This window comes from Molothrus aeneus, chromosome Z (genome assembly GCF_037042795.1).
Source record: "Molothrus aeneus isolate 106 chromosome Z, BPBGC_Maene_1.0, whole genome shotgun sequence".
In the NCBI taxonomy this organism is placed as follows: domain Eukaryota; kingdom Metazoa; phylum Chordata; class Aves; order Passeriformes; family Icteridae; genus Molothrus; species Molothrus aeneus.
This window is the reverse complement of record NC_089680.1, coordinates 22,671,460-22,687,612: the sequence shown is the minus strand read 5'-3', so window position 1 is coordinate 22,687,612 and position 16,153 is coordinate 22,671,460. Positions and strand designations below refer to the sequence as shown.

The following is a 16,153-nucleotide window of genomic DNA, read 5'->3' as shown; positions in this document are numbered from 1 at the left end:
CTGACGGGAGAAGAAAACAGCACTTGTTGAGAGAACCCAATTAGCCGCGGTTTGACTACCAACTGTGCTTCAGCGAGGCACGATCAGGCCCAAATAAGCTGGCCTGGCCAGCCAGAAACGTTTTTTCAGAAAACTGGCCAACATTGACATTCCTTCTGCTTTCCTCTCTTGCCCCCGTTACTGCTCCGCCAATTTCTTTTCGGGTTCATTTCCGCGGATGATGTCCCGCGGGGACGAGTATCCCGATCCCTGCAGGGAAGGCTGCTGAGGCGAGACCGAGCTCCACGCAGCGCGGAGAAGACCCACGCCCGTGACCGGACCGCCGCGGCGGGGGCCGGGTGCCCATCCCGGGGGTGTCACGCGCCGGACTAGCGCTGCCGGCCACAGGCGGGGGCGGGTGTGGGTCCCGGGCCGGCGGCCGTGCGGCGGCGGCGGCGCTGCGGCGGCCCCGGAGCCCCACGGCGGCCACAGCCGGCGCACCTGCGGGGCGGGGGCGGTGCGTCCCGCCCTGACGTCACAGCGCTCCCGCGCCGCCGCCGCCGTCTGACAGCCTCCGCCGGGCGCGGTGCGGTGCGGGCAGGCAGAGCGCCCCGGCTGCGCGGCTCGGCTCGGCTCGGCTCGGCTCGGCTCGGCTCGGCTCGGCTCGGCTCGGCTCGGCTCGGCTCGGCTCGGCTCCGCTCCGCTCCGCTCCGCTCCGCTCCGCTCCTCACAGCTGCTTCGCGCTGCCCTCACCATGTCGGTGGCCGGGCTGAAGAAGCAGTTCCACAAAGCCACGCAGGTACCGAGCCCTCTCCCCGCGCGTGGAGGGCGCTCGGCTGCGGCCGGGATGTGCGTGGGCATGCACGGGTTTGTGCGCGGGTCTCCATTCGAGTGAGTGCGGGGCGAGTGGGTCTGCGCGGATGCTGTGCCCGGTCGTGCGTGATGAGTGAGCGTGCGGGGGGCCGTGTGTCTGGCCGGGTGTGCGCGGTGCGCGCAGGGATGTGCGCGGAGCGTGGATGTGCACGGAGGGCGGTGGGTCTACAGCGGTGTCCATCTGCGGAGGGCCGGGGCTTGCCGGGCCTCCGCGCCTCCCCCTACTCGGCTCCGGCCGCGTTGCGGCAGTGGGCAGGGGCTCCCGGAGTGCGGGAGCAGCTCCGGGGCTGCCCTGACCTCCGCGCTGGGACCCGCGGGAGCAGCTGCTGCAGCAAATACCCGCCCCGGGCTCGGACCTTCCGTGCCGAGGTCTGTGCACCGTGTTTCCGTAGGCGTTGTTTGTTTTAGCCTGACTTTGGGAAAACAGCAATAAACATGACCTTTTTGTTTCGTGGGTCTAGACCACAGCTGAAATCTGAGTAATGAGGTTTGGTTCTGTTGCTTTAGGCATGGTGTGATATTGCAGGAAGGTCAGGGTGAGTGTTTCACCAGTAGTTGAGTTGTTTCATAATACAAAATCTGTGTGTTACAGTCTGCGAGGGTACAAATTCTGACTTAGTGTGCTTTAGGGCTAAATCTAAAATGGTTTCATATAAATCAGAGGAATTGATTTAGAGCTAGAGAGCTGACACCAAGACCTGTGTAGTGTAGGTGGGGTTTTTTGTGATTTTGGGTTTTTTTTTTTTTTTTTTTTTTTTTTTTGTGTATTGGGAGTTTTTCGGTTGTTGTTGTTTGTGTGTGTGTTGTTTTGTTTGGTTGGTTTTTTAAGCTTCATTTTGTTTGTAACTAAATACAAAATCTCCAGTTATTTCCAATTGCTTGCCATTGCAGGCATCTTCAGCTAGGAGTCTTGGTCACTGCGAGCAGTCTGTAGATCCAGGCACACAAGATACATTCCACTTTTTGACTTTTCAACACCCATGTGTTTCCCCTTCTCATGCATCTCATCTCTTGAGCACTATGGGGAAATATTCCCTGAAAAAATGACCCTTAATCCAAATATTTGTCCAAATTCTGATTTTCCATACCTTGTAGCTGCACCAGTACACATTATAATTATAACTCTAAATGCAATGGTTTTATACCAAGTCCTCATTGGTGCATGAAGGCATTGAATAACACTATGTCTCACCTTTCATGCCACATTGTGCTGCATCACTGGTAAAATAAGCCTTGCAAGAAAACGTCTGCACTCAAAACAGATGGCATAAGGAGCAGGTAAGGGTGCCTGAGCCCATCCAGCAGTGCCCATCTGCTGCTGCTTACTTTGTTGTTTCTTCCCCTGCTGCCCTTGGTGCTTATGAGCAGCCTAGGAATCATCATTACGGCAATGAGTTCTGATACTGAAAATAAGAATTTCAGTGTCTCTGCTGTCCGTGTTTTAAGAAGCAGGCAAGATGAAGTTCACTTTTTAGTATTAGAAATTTAAGTTCTCCATTTTTGTAAGCTAATGAGAATGCATCTGTAGCAGCAGAGGTAAACATCATTTTTTGAGGGAGCATGGTGTGAAAGGTCTGTGCCTGCTGTTTTGTCCTTCAGATGACACTCTCACACTGATTGTCAGCAGTATTGTCGTTTAGAAGGAAGGAAGAGTTTTAGCTGTCTGGAACAAAAATATTTAAGTCTCCGATGCCAGATTTAGCAGCCTGACATCTGATGACCAGAGATTTTTGGCCCCAGCCTTGACTTTCACAGTTTATTTTCATGCAGGCCATGAAGACACATTCATGTATGAGAATGACTCACAAGTATGTTGAAGAGTGATCTGCTTATTGGATTGTGTGCATTATGAGTGATAAATCTGCAACATAGTTGGACTGACCTTGCTCCAGGGAGTAATCCTTTTGACTAGTGGTTAAACACCAGGTGAAATACAGATTGACATTGCTGGCATGAATGAAGGTTTCCAGATAGGAACAGACAAATAGGAAGTATTTAAAAATTTTGAATTATTCATTTGGTTCTTACCCATGTTTATTTATATGATGTGCGGTTTTAATAGAGTCTTAAGTCATATTAAGAGCACATCTGGATTGTTTTATACAATGTAAAAACTTTATTTAATTTTGTTTTTTGTTTTCTGACTTGTGAAATGTCAAGCTAACCTGCATGAAGTACTGCCAGTTTAGCAGTTGTGCTGAAGAACTTAATGCCTGTCAACTTTCGTGGACCAACTGCAACAGCAGTGAGACACTGACGAGCAGGAGGACACTTCGCACCTTCTGGAATGAGTCGAGTGTTCACGCTTTTGCCTTTCAGAAAAACTAATGGGTTTACCTCTGTGCAGCAGATAAATAAAGTTTAGAAAAATCTTCCTGAGTTTGTAAAAGCAGGGTGAGTCTGGACGCCCTGACATTAATATAGAATTGCATTAATGTTAACAGATGTCAGACTGACCATATAGAGCATTAATTAACAGATGTTAGACTGACCATATAGAGCATATAGAGCAGGTTAGGTTGTTCATTTACTTCTAATATCCACAGAGCACCTAAGAAGGAGAAATTATCCCATTTGAATTGTTAACATGGTGCTGCAGATTTGTCATACATCCTGAAGCTGGGAAGAGCTAAAGTGTGTTTTTCCAGAAATGGGCAACAAAGTGCTGTGCCACCAAATGGTCCCTTTTTCTTTAGGCGTGCAGACTCCTTTGCCAGTAGTGTTATGCCAGTGTGACTGACAGAATATTGCTTCCTCCAGGTTTAGGTACAGTTATAAAGCTACCACAGTCACTTTGGGTGATACAGATTTGACAGTCTGGGGCATTTAAACACAGTTGTTTTAAAATAGCGTGAGCTTTGTTTCCACATGACTGCATTCATTGCATAATATGGCTCTTGTGAGGCACAGTCAAAACTAAGCTTTCAGAAAGTAATAATTTCATAGGGAAAGAGATTAACACAAATTCTGGGAGTGGCCACATCTGATGTTCCATTTGAAACAACTGAATAAATGTGACTGACATTTAAATAGCATTTAAATATGAATGTGGTGATTTGAACCAAAAGCCTGTACTATGGTTTATTTTTTACCACTGTATTCTGCTTTCATGATTAACTTTGTCTCAACACCCAGACCAAATAACCCAGTTTATACATTTCTATAGAGAAAAATATTTGACATTGAAAGAAACATCTGAAGAAATGACTTCCACTCCACTCATCATTGTCAGTAGCTTGTTAGATGCCATTACTTTAGGTGGAAAGTACTATGCTTCTGTCTTTAACAAGGTAACCTATGAATGGCACAGTAAGAGAATGACTCTGCTGGTTAATAAGAAGCAAATGAGACTCCTGCCTAGCTATGCTGTTGTCCACAAAATTCTGTGGTCTTCCTAGGGCTTCTGTGCTAATTCAGAGCCTGCCTACACAGGTTCTCTTGTGAAAAAGAGAATATTAGAGTTCATCTGCCAGAATGTTTTTTTTAATTCCTTGGTCAGAAGTACGTAAAATGTTTTTCTCTGTAATGTATGACACAGTCCACTTACTAAACAAACTGCAACTAACCAATTATTACTGTTCTCTGTTGATATTAATATTTTCCTTAATTGCTAGCACACTCTGTATTCATAACATGTTCCTGACTGTCCTGCAGTGTTCTGTGGCAGCTGTGTTTGCTTTTCCAGTGATAGGACATCACCTGTCTCTTCCAGCTGACTGTGGTTGAAGATGGACTAGCAGTGGGTCTGCTTTCTCCTTCCATATTTCCTCGCATGCAAAGATACATGTGGGAATTGGCCTGGAAAGCTGGGCAGTGTTATATTTTTCTTAGTGCAAACGCTGTGCCATGTGTTGGTTTTGTGGAACTTAATGATCTCCCTTCTCATGTAGAGTGGAAACTTGTGAGAAGTCTGAGGAAGGTGGAAGGAGAGTTGTTTGCAGGGTGGTTTGGCTCTGAGGATAGAGCCCAAACAGGCTGCTAGAAACCTCTGCCTGAGAGGCATGCACCACTGGCAGTCAGTCTGTTGGCTTCTCTCAGTGTGGAGCACTACCTTTTGAGATCAAGGAAAGGGAGCAAAGTTTTGATCTGGAAATAAAGACTATTTTTAGAAAACAATACTTAGCTGCAGAGGGGATTATTTCCACAGCAGGTAGGGAAATTCCTTCTGTTTGTGCACTCTAGCTGATTGCCAGATACATTATTCACATTTGGCATCATTCCCATGAATCCTTTTATTGATAGTACATAATTGAAAGGGTGAAAAATTGACTTTAATCTAAATTGCTCTTTAGTTGGATACTGTGTTACCCTTCTGAGTTGTTGATGGCTTAAACAGTCTGCACCAGTTTCAAACCCTGTTTCTAAATCGGATTGGAGGAACTGATGATTTTTGTACTAAAAAGATTAAGTTTTTTTTTTAAGATTGCTCAAACATCTATTACTGTAGTAACTTTCCAATTGACGGATAAACTTTCCATTTTTATATATGTATATATAAAATCTGCCAGCAAATCCAAAAGTTGGAGCACTAAATGACACCCATCTCTAAGTTTTTTCCCAGTGATGTCTGGAGGCAAAGAATACCCATAGATGCTGAGCTCAAAACACAGCATGCACCAAATTTTTTTTTTCATATATTGACTCCCATCTTAAGTGGAATTATTGCATAGCAAGGAAAAACTGGACGCTCTTGGTCACTCATGCAAAACTGTCTTTGAGTTTTAAATGTGTCCTCATGACTAGCATACTGATAGATAGCACGCTGCACAAAGTGCTGGAGCAGCATAACCAATTTTAATTGAAGAAGATTTTGCAGAGGTTACAGTGCAGAAAATTCTGTACTTTTATGTAGCTCCTAATTGCAAATGGAAGGGAGGTGCTGGATTGGTCTGACGTATTTCTTGTGAAGGATGGAGGCTTGAGGAGCTGGAACATTGACTCTCATGACCTAGTAGTGTACCAGTGAAGTCTTTGGCTGAAGCCTTACAAGAGGGAACGGAGTTGAAAATCTGCTTTGTGGGTCTCGAGGAGCTGCTGCTGCTGCTCTGTGAGACATGTGAAGAGAAGCTGTATGGACAGCATTTAGTGGGATGTGCCCTGACTCATGGCCCTCTTACCAGTGGAAGTCTGGTATGTTCAGGGACAGCCAAAACATCCTCCAAACCTCTTACCTTAGAACTAAAAGGTCTTCCTTCTGCTGCTTTCCAGAAACTTCTGTGGCTCTGATTCTCTTCTCAGAAGAATGGCCCCTGATGGACAATGGTGGTGCTTATCCATTCTTAAGTATATGTAGATAATCAGATGAAAGAAAATTGAGCTGCAGCATGGTATTATTGTAATGATGTTTGCCACAGCACAATTACCTTGCTTTCAGTGCTTATCTAATCCTGCACTTAATCTTGGAGACAAAATAGTAGCGTTTTTATAATCTGAGGTCATAGCACATCACAGGAATCCATCCTATCTGTCATAGAAGCGCCAGAAGTTAAAATTAATTATTTTTTTCCCTCCCCAAGCAGAAAAAAAAGAGAGAAATTGCTATTTACTGTGCTTACATTTTTCATAAAATTTCCCTTTATGGAGGCTCTACAGACCTGCATGGTAGAAAATTGAAAATTAGAAGTGGTTGTTTGAAGTTCAGCATATTTTCACTTTGTCTGTAGATGGAAATCACTGTGATGGACCTGTACAGAATGATTTGTGGGTATGTATTTGGACTTGATGTAATAGTGATGATGTTCTTGTGTCCGTGATGGAGGATGTATCTTTATAAATAAGCACATTTAATTTTTTTTTTATTCTGTAGACTGAATTTGTACTGATGTAGTTGTTGCAGCATCATATGGTTCACACTGAGTGCAGCAGTTTGCACTCACCTTCTTTTCCCATTATCATTTCTCCACAGAAAGGGAGTGTTATTTGATCCCAGCAAAGGTGCTGCTGAGGCAGCAGCAGTATAACCTTGTGGTTTGGTGTGATGCCAGAGGACCTTCTGAAAGAACAAGAAATTCAACCACTCATTTTGCTATGGCACCTCTTACTAGAGGAAGGCTGGAGAATTGAATGCATATCTATTGCAGAGTAGATAAGTCCCACTAGCTGAGATCCTTGTCAGCATTTATGTGTTTTGGTCTTGTGTTCCTTGGATTTGTTATCACTGTCAAAAGGGCTTGCTATGCTGAATTCTTTGTAAGCAGAAATTTTAAAATAGAGAAAAAATACTGGCTTTCCCTGCCTTTTCCTCCACAATTCTATAGCAGCAGAACACTTCACATTGTTAAAATATTTATATTCCCCTCTGCCTCCATCATATTTTTTGTGGATTTCAGTTTGATGTTTTTAATAACTTGTGTTATTTATACATCAATTGTTACTCTTTTTGATTGCCTAATTTCCAGTTTCTATTGGCTGCAAAACATCTTTGCATGTGAAGAGTTTATCTAAACATTTTGATATAGGGCTCGTTTTTCACCTTTGGGATATGAAATTTGGTGACTGTTGTGCAGAAACACCAGAGATACTGTTTATCTTTCAATTTAAAGTGCCATTAAGCACTAGACATCACTTTTGTTCTGCATCTTTGGGAAAGACTGCAGGAAACAGGTTGGAAGGAGAACAAGTTTCATTAGAGATAAAAACTGGTGGTGTTTTTCTCTAGAAAGAAAATTTTCCTGCAAATGTTCATTTAGTCTTTTATGACTTTCAGTAGACTAACAGGATTTGCTCTTTTAAGCAACACTTAGACACAGAGATATTATTGCTGAGATCTTTTCCAATCTGTACACTTTTCAGCTTTAAGGTCTGTGCCAGAAATTCCTTTTCATGCAAAATCAATCTAGATGCAGAAAACCAATTAATAATTCATAAGGTATAAATGTCAAAAATAAATGGTGTTTGCCTTTCCAGATGAGTCACTTAGAGCTTGTCTGCCTTGGAAAGTTACGGCATCGTAATCTAAGGGCTGAATTGGAAATGCTGCAATTTTACAAGTATAACTCTGCAATGGATGGGGTTCTTTCTGCTTGTAGAGGAACAGCTTTTCAACTTAACTGGTTTTTTTTTTGAAAAGGGAGTTGAGGGAATCAGACTAAGGCCTATCCTTCCACTGCAATGAAGGTGTTTGCACAGAACTGGCTAAAGCATGAGAGGCAACCAGCTAGTGTATTTTTCTCTATTATTTCACTACATAATTTTTTTTTCCTCTGGGAGTGTTTGTCATCCAAATGCAGTTATCTAAAACTGTTGGTTGCTTCGTCCCATTTCTTGCACTGATCAGGAATGGATGGAATTTGGTTTTATTTTCTACTGTTTTGAGAGGAATTAAGGAGTTTTAAAACAGAGCTGAGGCATGAAGAATGTTCCAACCAAATGCAAACGTTTTTAGGAATCAGAATGTTTGAATGTGGAAATGTGCCTTGATGTGCTCAATAACCACGAGTGCACCTTTACTAGCTAGATTCCATCATCCAAGGAGCCTTTCACTAGTATTAACAAATAGAAGTTTGTCTGTCAGGAAGAGTGGTTGGATCTTATGTTATTATTTGCAGTCTAGATTTGAGTTTTAAATATGCACACAGTATTCTGAGGCAGGCAGGGAATCTTCCTCTCTCACAAAATTGCTGAAAAACGTATTGCCAAATATGAGGCAAATTCACCACTCTCAGAAGTGGATATGACTGCTGCAAGTTGTAAACAAAATACACCTTTCTTCTAGACTGTCATAAGTATAAATAGATAAAATATGAATGTTTGAAGCATGGGAAGGTGTAATTGTCTCAGCTGAAAGTTGAGGCAAGCTTAGGTAAATTATACAAAACTTTAGCTTTTCAATGCAGAAAAAATATTTTTTTTCTCTATTAGACTCTTTCTGTTTCACCTATGTAAGGTGCTGCAAAAAAAGGCATATAGGAACAAAAGTCAAGCTTTGCATGGTAGGAATGGAATTTTCTTGCTAGAGAGAGTAAGAGCCAAAAATATATATGACATCAAAACACATAAAATACAAAAAGATTAATAAGTTTTTTTTTTTTGTTTTATAATATTGTCATTCAGAATATGTAAGTCAGAGTGGTTTTGGACCTGTGACTTTTCAAAGGCCTGAACTGGCATGTTTTAGGAGGGCTGCTCTTTTATGGCCAAAAATCTATAACACTTGAAATAGAATAACAAAAGCTCTACAGCTTCTGGAAAGTATCCTAATTTTTTATTTAACAGTAGACTTGGGCAGGAGTAAAATACTAGAAAGGAAGATGAGTGAGGATGAAAGACTGGAGAGGTCCACAACAGGGATCCTTGAAAACTGAGCAGAGGTGAACTGTCTGCTCTGGTATGTACGGGTGATGACTGACTGGAGGGAGAAGGAATGGCAGGTGTTCGTGAAGGAAGCTAGCACTTGCTGTTTCCTGCTTCATTAGCCTGCTAGTTCCAGGATTCCTGTTCCTCATCTGGACACAGTGATAACATGTATTGTTCCAGCCCAGGAGCAGAGACAACTGTTCCCAAAACACATACAGCTTAAGTATCACGAATGGGTTAACGAGGTCAGCATGAATTTAATGGTGTCCGTCAGTATAGGTGGAATCAAATGTGACTAACAAGGGAAAAAGGTAACATTGTTTCTAAGATGACAACCCCAGCTGTTACAGATTTCCTGTCTCACATGGAGAAAGAATAAGGAAGAGGCAATTGTCCTCTGCTGGTCTGATTTCAGGATAGTCTTTTAACAAGAACTGCTGGACAGCCACTGAAAAATAAGCTTTCCATGACTTAGTGCTTTTTTCTTTCCCTAGGGAGAGTTTGTTGTTCTGAGTAGACTGACAGAGCCTTTATATTTTTGTGTGTGGAAAGTTTCCCCAGCGCTGGCTGCCAAAGGTTCTGCTAGGTTTTGATCAGCCAAGTCCCTGCATCAAATCAGTGATTCATTCAAGCAGTCCAGTGCAGCTCAAAACCTTTGCAGGCAGCAGCCGAGCTCGGGGCTAGCGTGCTCCTGGCGCTCCCGCAGTGCCATGCTGGGCTGCGGCCCGAGGTGCTCTCGGTGACTCCAAGTACCCAGCCAGGCTGCAAAGGCAGAGTGCAGTAACACATTCTGGCTATGCAGATGTATAGCTTTTTGAGATGAAAGGCAAGATTGTCTCAGTGTGTCTTTCTTCCCCATAACCATAAGGAGGGGGATGACCCTTGTACTTCAACATGAGAAAGCATTGTTGCAGACTCTTGAGATGAGTTTCAGTATTTCTGCAAAAAAGGAGCTATCCTTCTGCTCTGTGCTGTTAAGTGATTAAACCACATATGATCTTGTTTGAGAGAAGAACATAAGTCTCTGGACATGTGTGCAGTTGTGGCTCTTGAGGTCCAGAGAGTCTCGAGGGCAGGAGCTGGGGTTTGGCTGTCTTGTTTCTTGATGCGCAGCCTGAATGCATTAGCCAAGAAAGGAGATGAGCATGCTTGGGTTGAGCTTCTTACTGGAGCTTGCTGGTTCCACTGCAGAATCTATTCTAATAATAACAATAAGTTTTTGAGATAAAAACAAGTTGAAGTGTGGATGGACTTCTATTTGAAAATGTCTGCCAGACTATAGGAGAAAATTTACGTGATGCCCAACAGTTGACCTTACACTTATTTCTTTTGGGCTGATAGGATAATTGCTCATTTACCCTTCTCATCTTAAGAACAAGACCACTTCCCAAATTATGTATTAAAAACAGCTATATGAGATTTCTAGCAACTTTTGTAAAATGCAGGCAGTCTTCCTGAGCAGCTTTGAAAGCTTCTCTAGAGACATACAGATATGGTGCTGTTATATCTTGCTCTTTGTAAGACTCTTTCTCTCTTTTCTTCCACATCACATTGGAGCAAGAGAGATTTGAAAATTTAATGAAGCTGCAATAAAACAGCCTATTCTAATTCCATATTTTTCTCATTTCTGTTTGCAGATTAACTATATGTGTGCTCAGGGAAACTTTTTGATCTATAAACAGATTGACTGCTGTAGACTTTTGTTCCCCTGATTTCCTCCTGATAGTTCTTTAAAATCTTTGGAAAGTATTGTTACAGTAAATTGCATTTCCTTTAAATGCTATATTAATTTTCTTGCAGTTAAATTAAAGTTGGGAAGGTAAATTAAGCAGCTGAGGGAGAAGCCATGAGCTGTTTGTTAAAGAATGAAGATCACATCAGGAGTATAAGTGACAGCCTTCAGGATGGCTGAGCCAGAGGGCTCCGGGATAGGAATTTAGGGCTCTTGGAAGCCCTTTGGAGGATGTGATGGAGCAGATAGCAGGGAGCTACTGTAAGTGGGGAGAGTGGGATCAGGTGTTGTCTTTGTATGCTGTGTTTTAGTAATTTTATTAACACTACATTGAGGACTTAATGTGATTTTTTTTTTTCCCTATTCTCTATTGCAAGGTCATGAATGTAGTCATGATACCACAGCACACTATGGCTGTATCACTATCAGAAGTCATCAGGTGTTTGGTATGTCCCTTGAAAGTGACTGGGTCTGTGGTTATAGGTTTAAGATGTGAAATATTGAGGATTTAGAAGCATTAACAAACATGGACGAGATAATGCCAAATTGCTCCTTAGTATTCCCAGGTCAGAGATGAGAGTGCTTTAAAATGCTGTTGCCCTGTTTTTGCTTTTGAGGTATCTTCCTATACATTGAAGAAGAAAGTAGTAGTCATTTCCGGTGCCTGTGCTAAGCTACAGAGAAGACTTGAGAGAAAGGTATAGGAATTCTGTTCTATCATATCACAGAGGAACCTAAGTCTGACAGAAAGTCCCAGGGAAGAGTGGAAGCGGCAGGAGGAAAAGATAAATTAAAGTATGTTTACAGGTACTTGGTTTCCTGCCACAGCCCTCCTGAGCCTGAGCCAACAAGCAAAGCTCTGCAGTGCCCTCTTCTGCAACCATTCCTTTTTCCACATCTCTGCTGCAAAGTGACCAGGAGGGCAGGAAAAGTGACTTTTTGCTCATTTTCTGTGCTGTCCTTCTATATCTGAGGAATTTCTGGTAGGGTTTGTGGACCTAGTTTCCTCTGCAGCAGGTCAGGGTGATCAAGGAACTGAGACTTGAACAATTAATTTATTGTTTCTATTATTGTGAGTCCTTGGCTCTAGGGAAGTATTGTATTTGGTTAGCAGGCTGGAAAAGGTTGGGTTTTGTTTTGATACCTTATTTGTTTTTAAACAGCAAGAGTCCTGGCATTAACTATTGCTCTAAATTATACAATAATGTAGTGTAGCTCTTAATTCTTTAACGTAATATTTTAAAAGGTGTATAAATCATTTAAGGAAAGCAGAAAGGTTTATTATAAGATGTATTATCACAGGTTATAAGATGTATTATCACAGGTTTTGCAAGCAAGCAGTGCATAGTCAAGATTTACAAAGATTTTCCCAGTATTTTGTTTCCAAAGGAGACTTTATACAAATGTACAATAGAGGTGACCTTGTTCTTAGTATGAAACATTCACTAATGCATGTGGTATATGCCTTTACTCAGCAGCAAGAAAACATTCTCCAGACTAAATTCTGCTGATCTGGGTATTTTTGCTCATTTATCTTGAGCATTCAGAAATAATTTTTATCCAAGATTTTCAATATTATCATTATCATTATTATTAACAGTGTTTTAGCAGCATATAATCCCAAAAATTGAGGAGAAATTACAGAATCCAGGTGTTTTAAAATTAGTAATGCAAGAGCAAAACCTAGGGTTTTGTTATAACTACATGGTTATAAGACTTTAAAATTTTGAGGGGGAAACCACACGTAACAGCAGACAAATGACAGGCACTGCAAAGCACCATCAGTAATTCCTCTGAGCCATTTTGTCTTCTTAAAGTTCACCTCCTTTGAGAGCTGTTCCAGTTTAAAATGTGTTCTAGATCTTTGACAGTGTGTGATTATGCCCCTCCCTCTTGCTTTTTTTCAGACAGAGTGAAGTAGCAGCTGACCTGAACTTCTGAGACAGTGTCTATACTGGAAAGTCACACAGTGCAAAAAGCTTGTGAAAATTGCAAGAAATATTCCAGTTTTAGATGGTTTTTTCTATGTCATATGAATATTTAAAGTTTTTTTACAGACAGTTGTGAAGAACTCTCTGTTCAGCTGATGGGTTGACTTGAGTTTTAAATTTAGTAAATTGATTGACTACTACTAACTTCCTTTGCAAGCAAGGTGGTGGAAGATACCGGAAGAAAAGTAACATCGTCCACACAGAAAAGAAATCATGTGAATTTATGAATCAAGAGGGCATTTTAAGAAATGGTGTAATAATTAATGGATGTGGCAGAGCAGGTTTCTTTACCTTTATCTCATTTTAAACAACTAGATTGTCTTTCTTGAAACACAGAAAACACAGGACTTTAAAGAGATGAAGGTGAAACTCCTGAAACACTCCCTGTGATCTCTGGTGATCTTGGTAGCACTGCTGAGTTGCCATCTAGGAGTGTCATCTTCCACAAATCTGAGCTACTGGATACCCTGCTGCAGCACTGATTGTTCACATCTCCAAGGTTTGAATAATGCAAACCAGGAGGCTGGTGATGAACCACTTCTGTGCTTCATCATGAGTTTTGATGTCTGCCGTAGTTGGCCTTCACTAAGAAGTGAAGGATCCTTAACCACTTTCTTTCTGTGCACCGAGACATAAGCTAGGCAGTGAATAGTTGTAGTTACCAAGGGATCTGCACTGGCAGTGCAAGCTTTGCTCAGAATTCCTCTCCCTGCTTTGCATCACTTTTGTCTCACCAGTGTGCAAAAGTTGTGATAGTGGAAAAGCAGCTGTAAACTCATGAGGAAACTGTGAATTCATGATCTCTGGGTATGCCAAAGAGGGTAGCTGTTGTAAACGTGGCCCTGAAGGCAAATGTCTATTTATTCTGCTTTTTTTGCTTTGTATTTCTTTGTATTTTCTGATCTGAGCCATTGCTGTCATGCAGCCAGAACCCAATGACTAGAGTGGTGTATGATCTTGACTGATGCTGGTCTTGCTGAAGATACATACCTGTGTAGATCTGACTTGCTAATTTACCCCAGTGTGCAGTGCTAGTGAGTAATGGTACTGCCATACCACTTTATTGTCAGTGGTTTGAAATATGTGGTTTTAAAACCTCACTTTGCAGACAAAGATAGACTTGTGATTTCTCCTTGACATGAAAACTTTGGTTTTGCTGTTGATCAAGTAATCAGTGAGACTGGAAGATCTGATAGTAATCAGATCTTCCAGTCCCACTGATTACTTGATCAGTGTAGAAACTGAACTGAAGCGAAGCTTATTGTAGAAACTGAAATATTTTAGGTGATTGTGGGAAGACGCTGGATTCTGCATCCCTCTGAAGAGTCAAGAATATGATGCCCCCTGGCTTCTGGAGGCTTATCTTTCCAGATACTTCCAGTAAAGCAACACACTTCATCAGAGCTATGTGCCATGAATTTTGATCACTTTCAAATTCTTTGCTTGCATCTCAATCTTTTTTTGATGAGTGGTAGGAGAAAGATGTATATTTATGTTACTTTTAAGGTCTTTTAATTTCTTTGAAGAGTTGAAGATTTAAATGAAGAAAGTATTGGAATGGTATTGGAAAGGTAAATTTTCAGCACTGATAATGAGTTGATCATAATTCATCATCTTTTTTGAATCTGGGCTATTCAGCTACATTCCTGAAGTTCACACAAAAGCTTGATAAATTGTAATAAATACCATTTCTCATGAATAATACTTGAATCAATCAGGGAATTTATAGTTTTGCTAATATATGTGGGTGAGAGCCATTCTATATTTAAACTGCTTGGTGTACCCCCTATTTAATCATAGCTTTGCTCATGTCATTATGTATCTGTCTGGTTCTGTAGAGTCATTGTGATCTCTGCAGTCTTGCTTGGTAGGAGCATGTGCATGGCAAAATTTCCAAGGCTGCATGGACTTTTGAAGTTTTCAGAAAGCCCTCTTTGTTACAGAGAGCCATCATGTAAAGTGGATAGTCTGGCTTTTTTCCTTTAGATCTTCCTAAGGCAAATGTCATCATTGGTGTACTTTATTGTCATGCTGCGGAAAGAATGCTTATCTGCACTTATGCAAACATAATGCTTATGTTTGCACTTATGCAAACAGCCTTTGTGAGAGCTCTGTTCCTTCTGTTTACTTGTGTTTCTAGGGCTGTTACAACTTTTATTCCATAAGACCTAATGACATCACTGAGCAGCATTACCAGTGATCTTCATCCTTTAATATGAACTAACCAGTAATACAGAGTTGTCCAAGGAGTAGACCACAACCTGAATAACCTATGTGGTATTTTTTCGGTGGATAGTTCAACAGAGTTGCACACAGCAAGACTGAAGATCATGCATCTAAATAACAACACAGAGATTGCTTTGCCTTCAAACTGCTATAGCTGATGCTGCAAGGGACTGTAAAGATTGGTGTATCCCAGTGGAATTCTACAGCCCTCTGCCTGTGTTCTTGCTGCTGTGAGGACAAAACTAGATGGTGACAGACACTTTATACACTTCCTTCAGACTGAACATATATATACACTAACATGGTCTGCACAGTTTTATATTTTGATTTCTTGAGTGACATCATGAAAAGCTGCTGTCCCCCTGGGACTAACCCAGCTCTGCCTGTATTCAGATGACTTAGTGTTTGTCTGCTTCTGGAGTGATGTGTATGTGGCAATTGCTCTTCCTGTCTTCTGGTCCTCACCCTCTCTCAGGCTCTGTGAAGCTCTTAGGAGCCATATAAATATATTACTTTTACTTGCTTTTTTACACTACAAATGTATTTGGGTTTATAGCATTTCTTCTGCCCACATAACCTGAATTTTTCCTGCTAATTTCACATATTCATTCTCTGTGGAAAGACCTGTGAGTCAGTCTTTGCTTTTCTGCATTTGGAGATGAATTTGAAATTCTTGAATCCAATTGGATTCTCCCTGTAGACATGCAAGCCTTTTTCATTTCATGTTCTTCTGCTTTACTTGTCCTTGTGGAACTAGCAGTGAAATTATTATGGAGCATCCCTATTCACATATCTGTATATGATTATGTATCAAGCAGTCCCAGCTATTAGGGATGTGAATGTAACACTCAGACAAAGGATATAGGTTATTTTGTGTGTATGTCCATATTATGATGTATCAGCATAGGAGATATTTAGATATAGACACCGTACGCCAGTAATCTGAAGTTCCTCTTTAGACGATAAAGTGGTATGTCAGAGAAAATGACTAGCTATTGTTACCATCTGACCAGAGCAGAATATCTGAAAATGGTGCATCCACTGTATATATGTGTGT

At 41.4% G+C, this 16,153-nt stretch overlaps 1 protein-coding gene across 1 annotated transcript in view; it reads left to right on the top strand.

The window, feature by feature from the left end:
- The first annotated feature begins 620 nt into the window (after positions 1–620).
- SH3GL2 (SH3 domain containing GRB2 like 2, endophilin A1) overlaps positions 621–16,153 on the top strand; it is a 90,872-nt gene continuing 75,339 nt past the window's right edge. Inside the window, exon 1 of the mRNA XM_066569258.1 lies at positions 621–778. Within this exon, the coding sequence (XP_066425355.1) occupies positions 734–778 (45 nt within the window). The 5' untranslated portion in view covers positions 621–733. The remainder of the gene's footprint in view (positions 779–16,153) is intronic.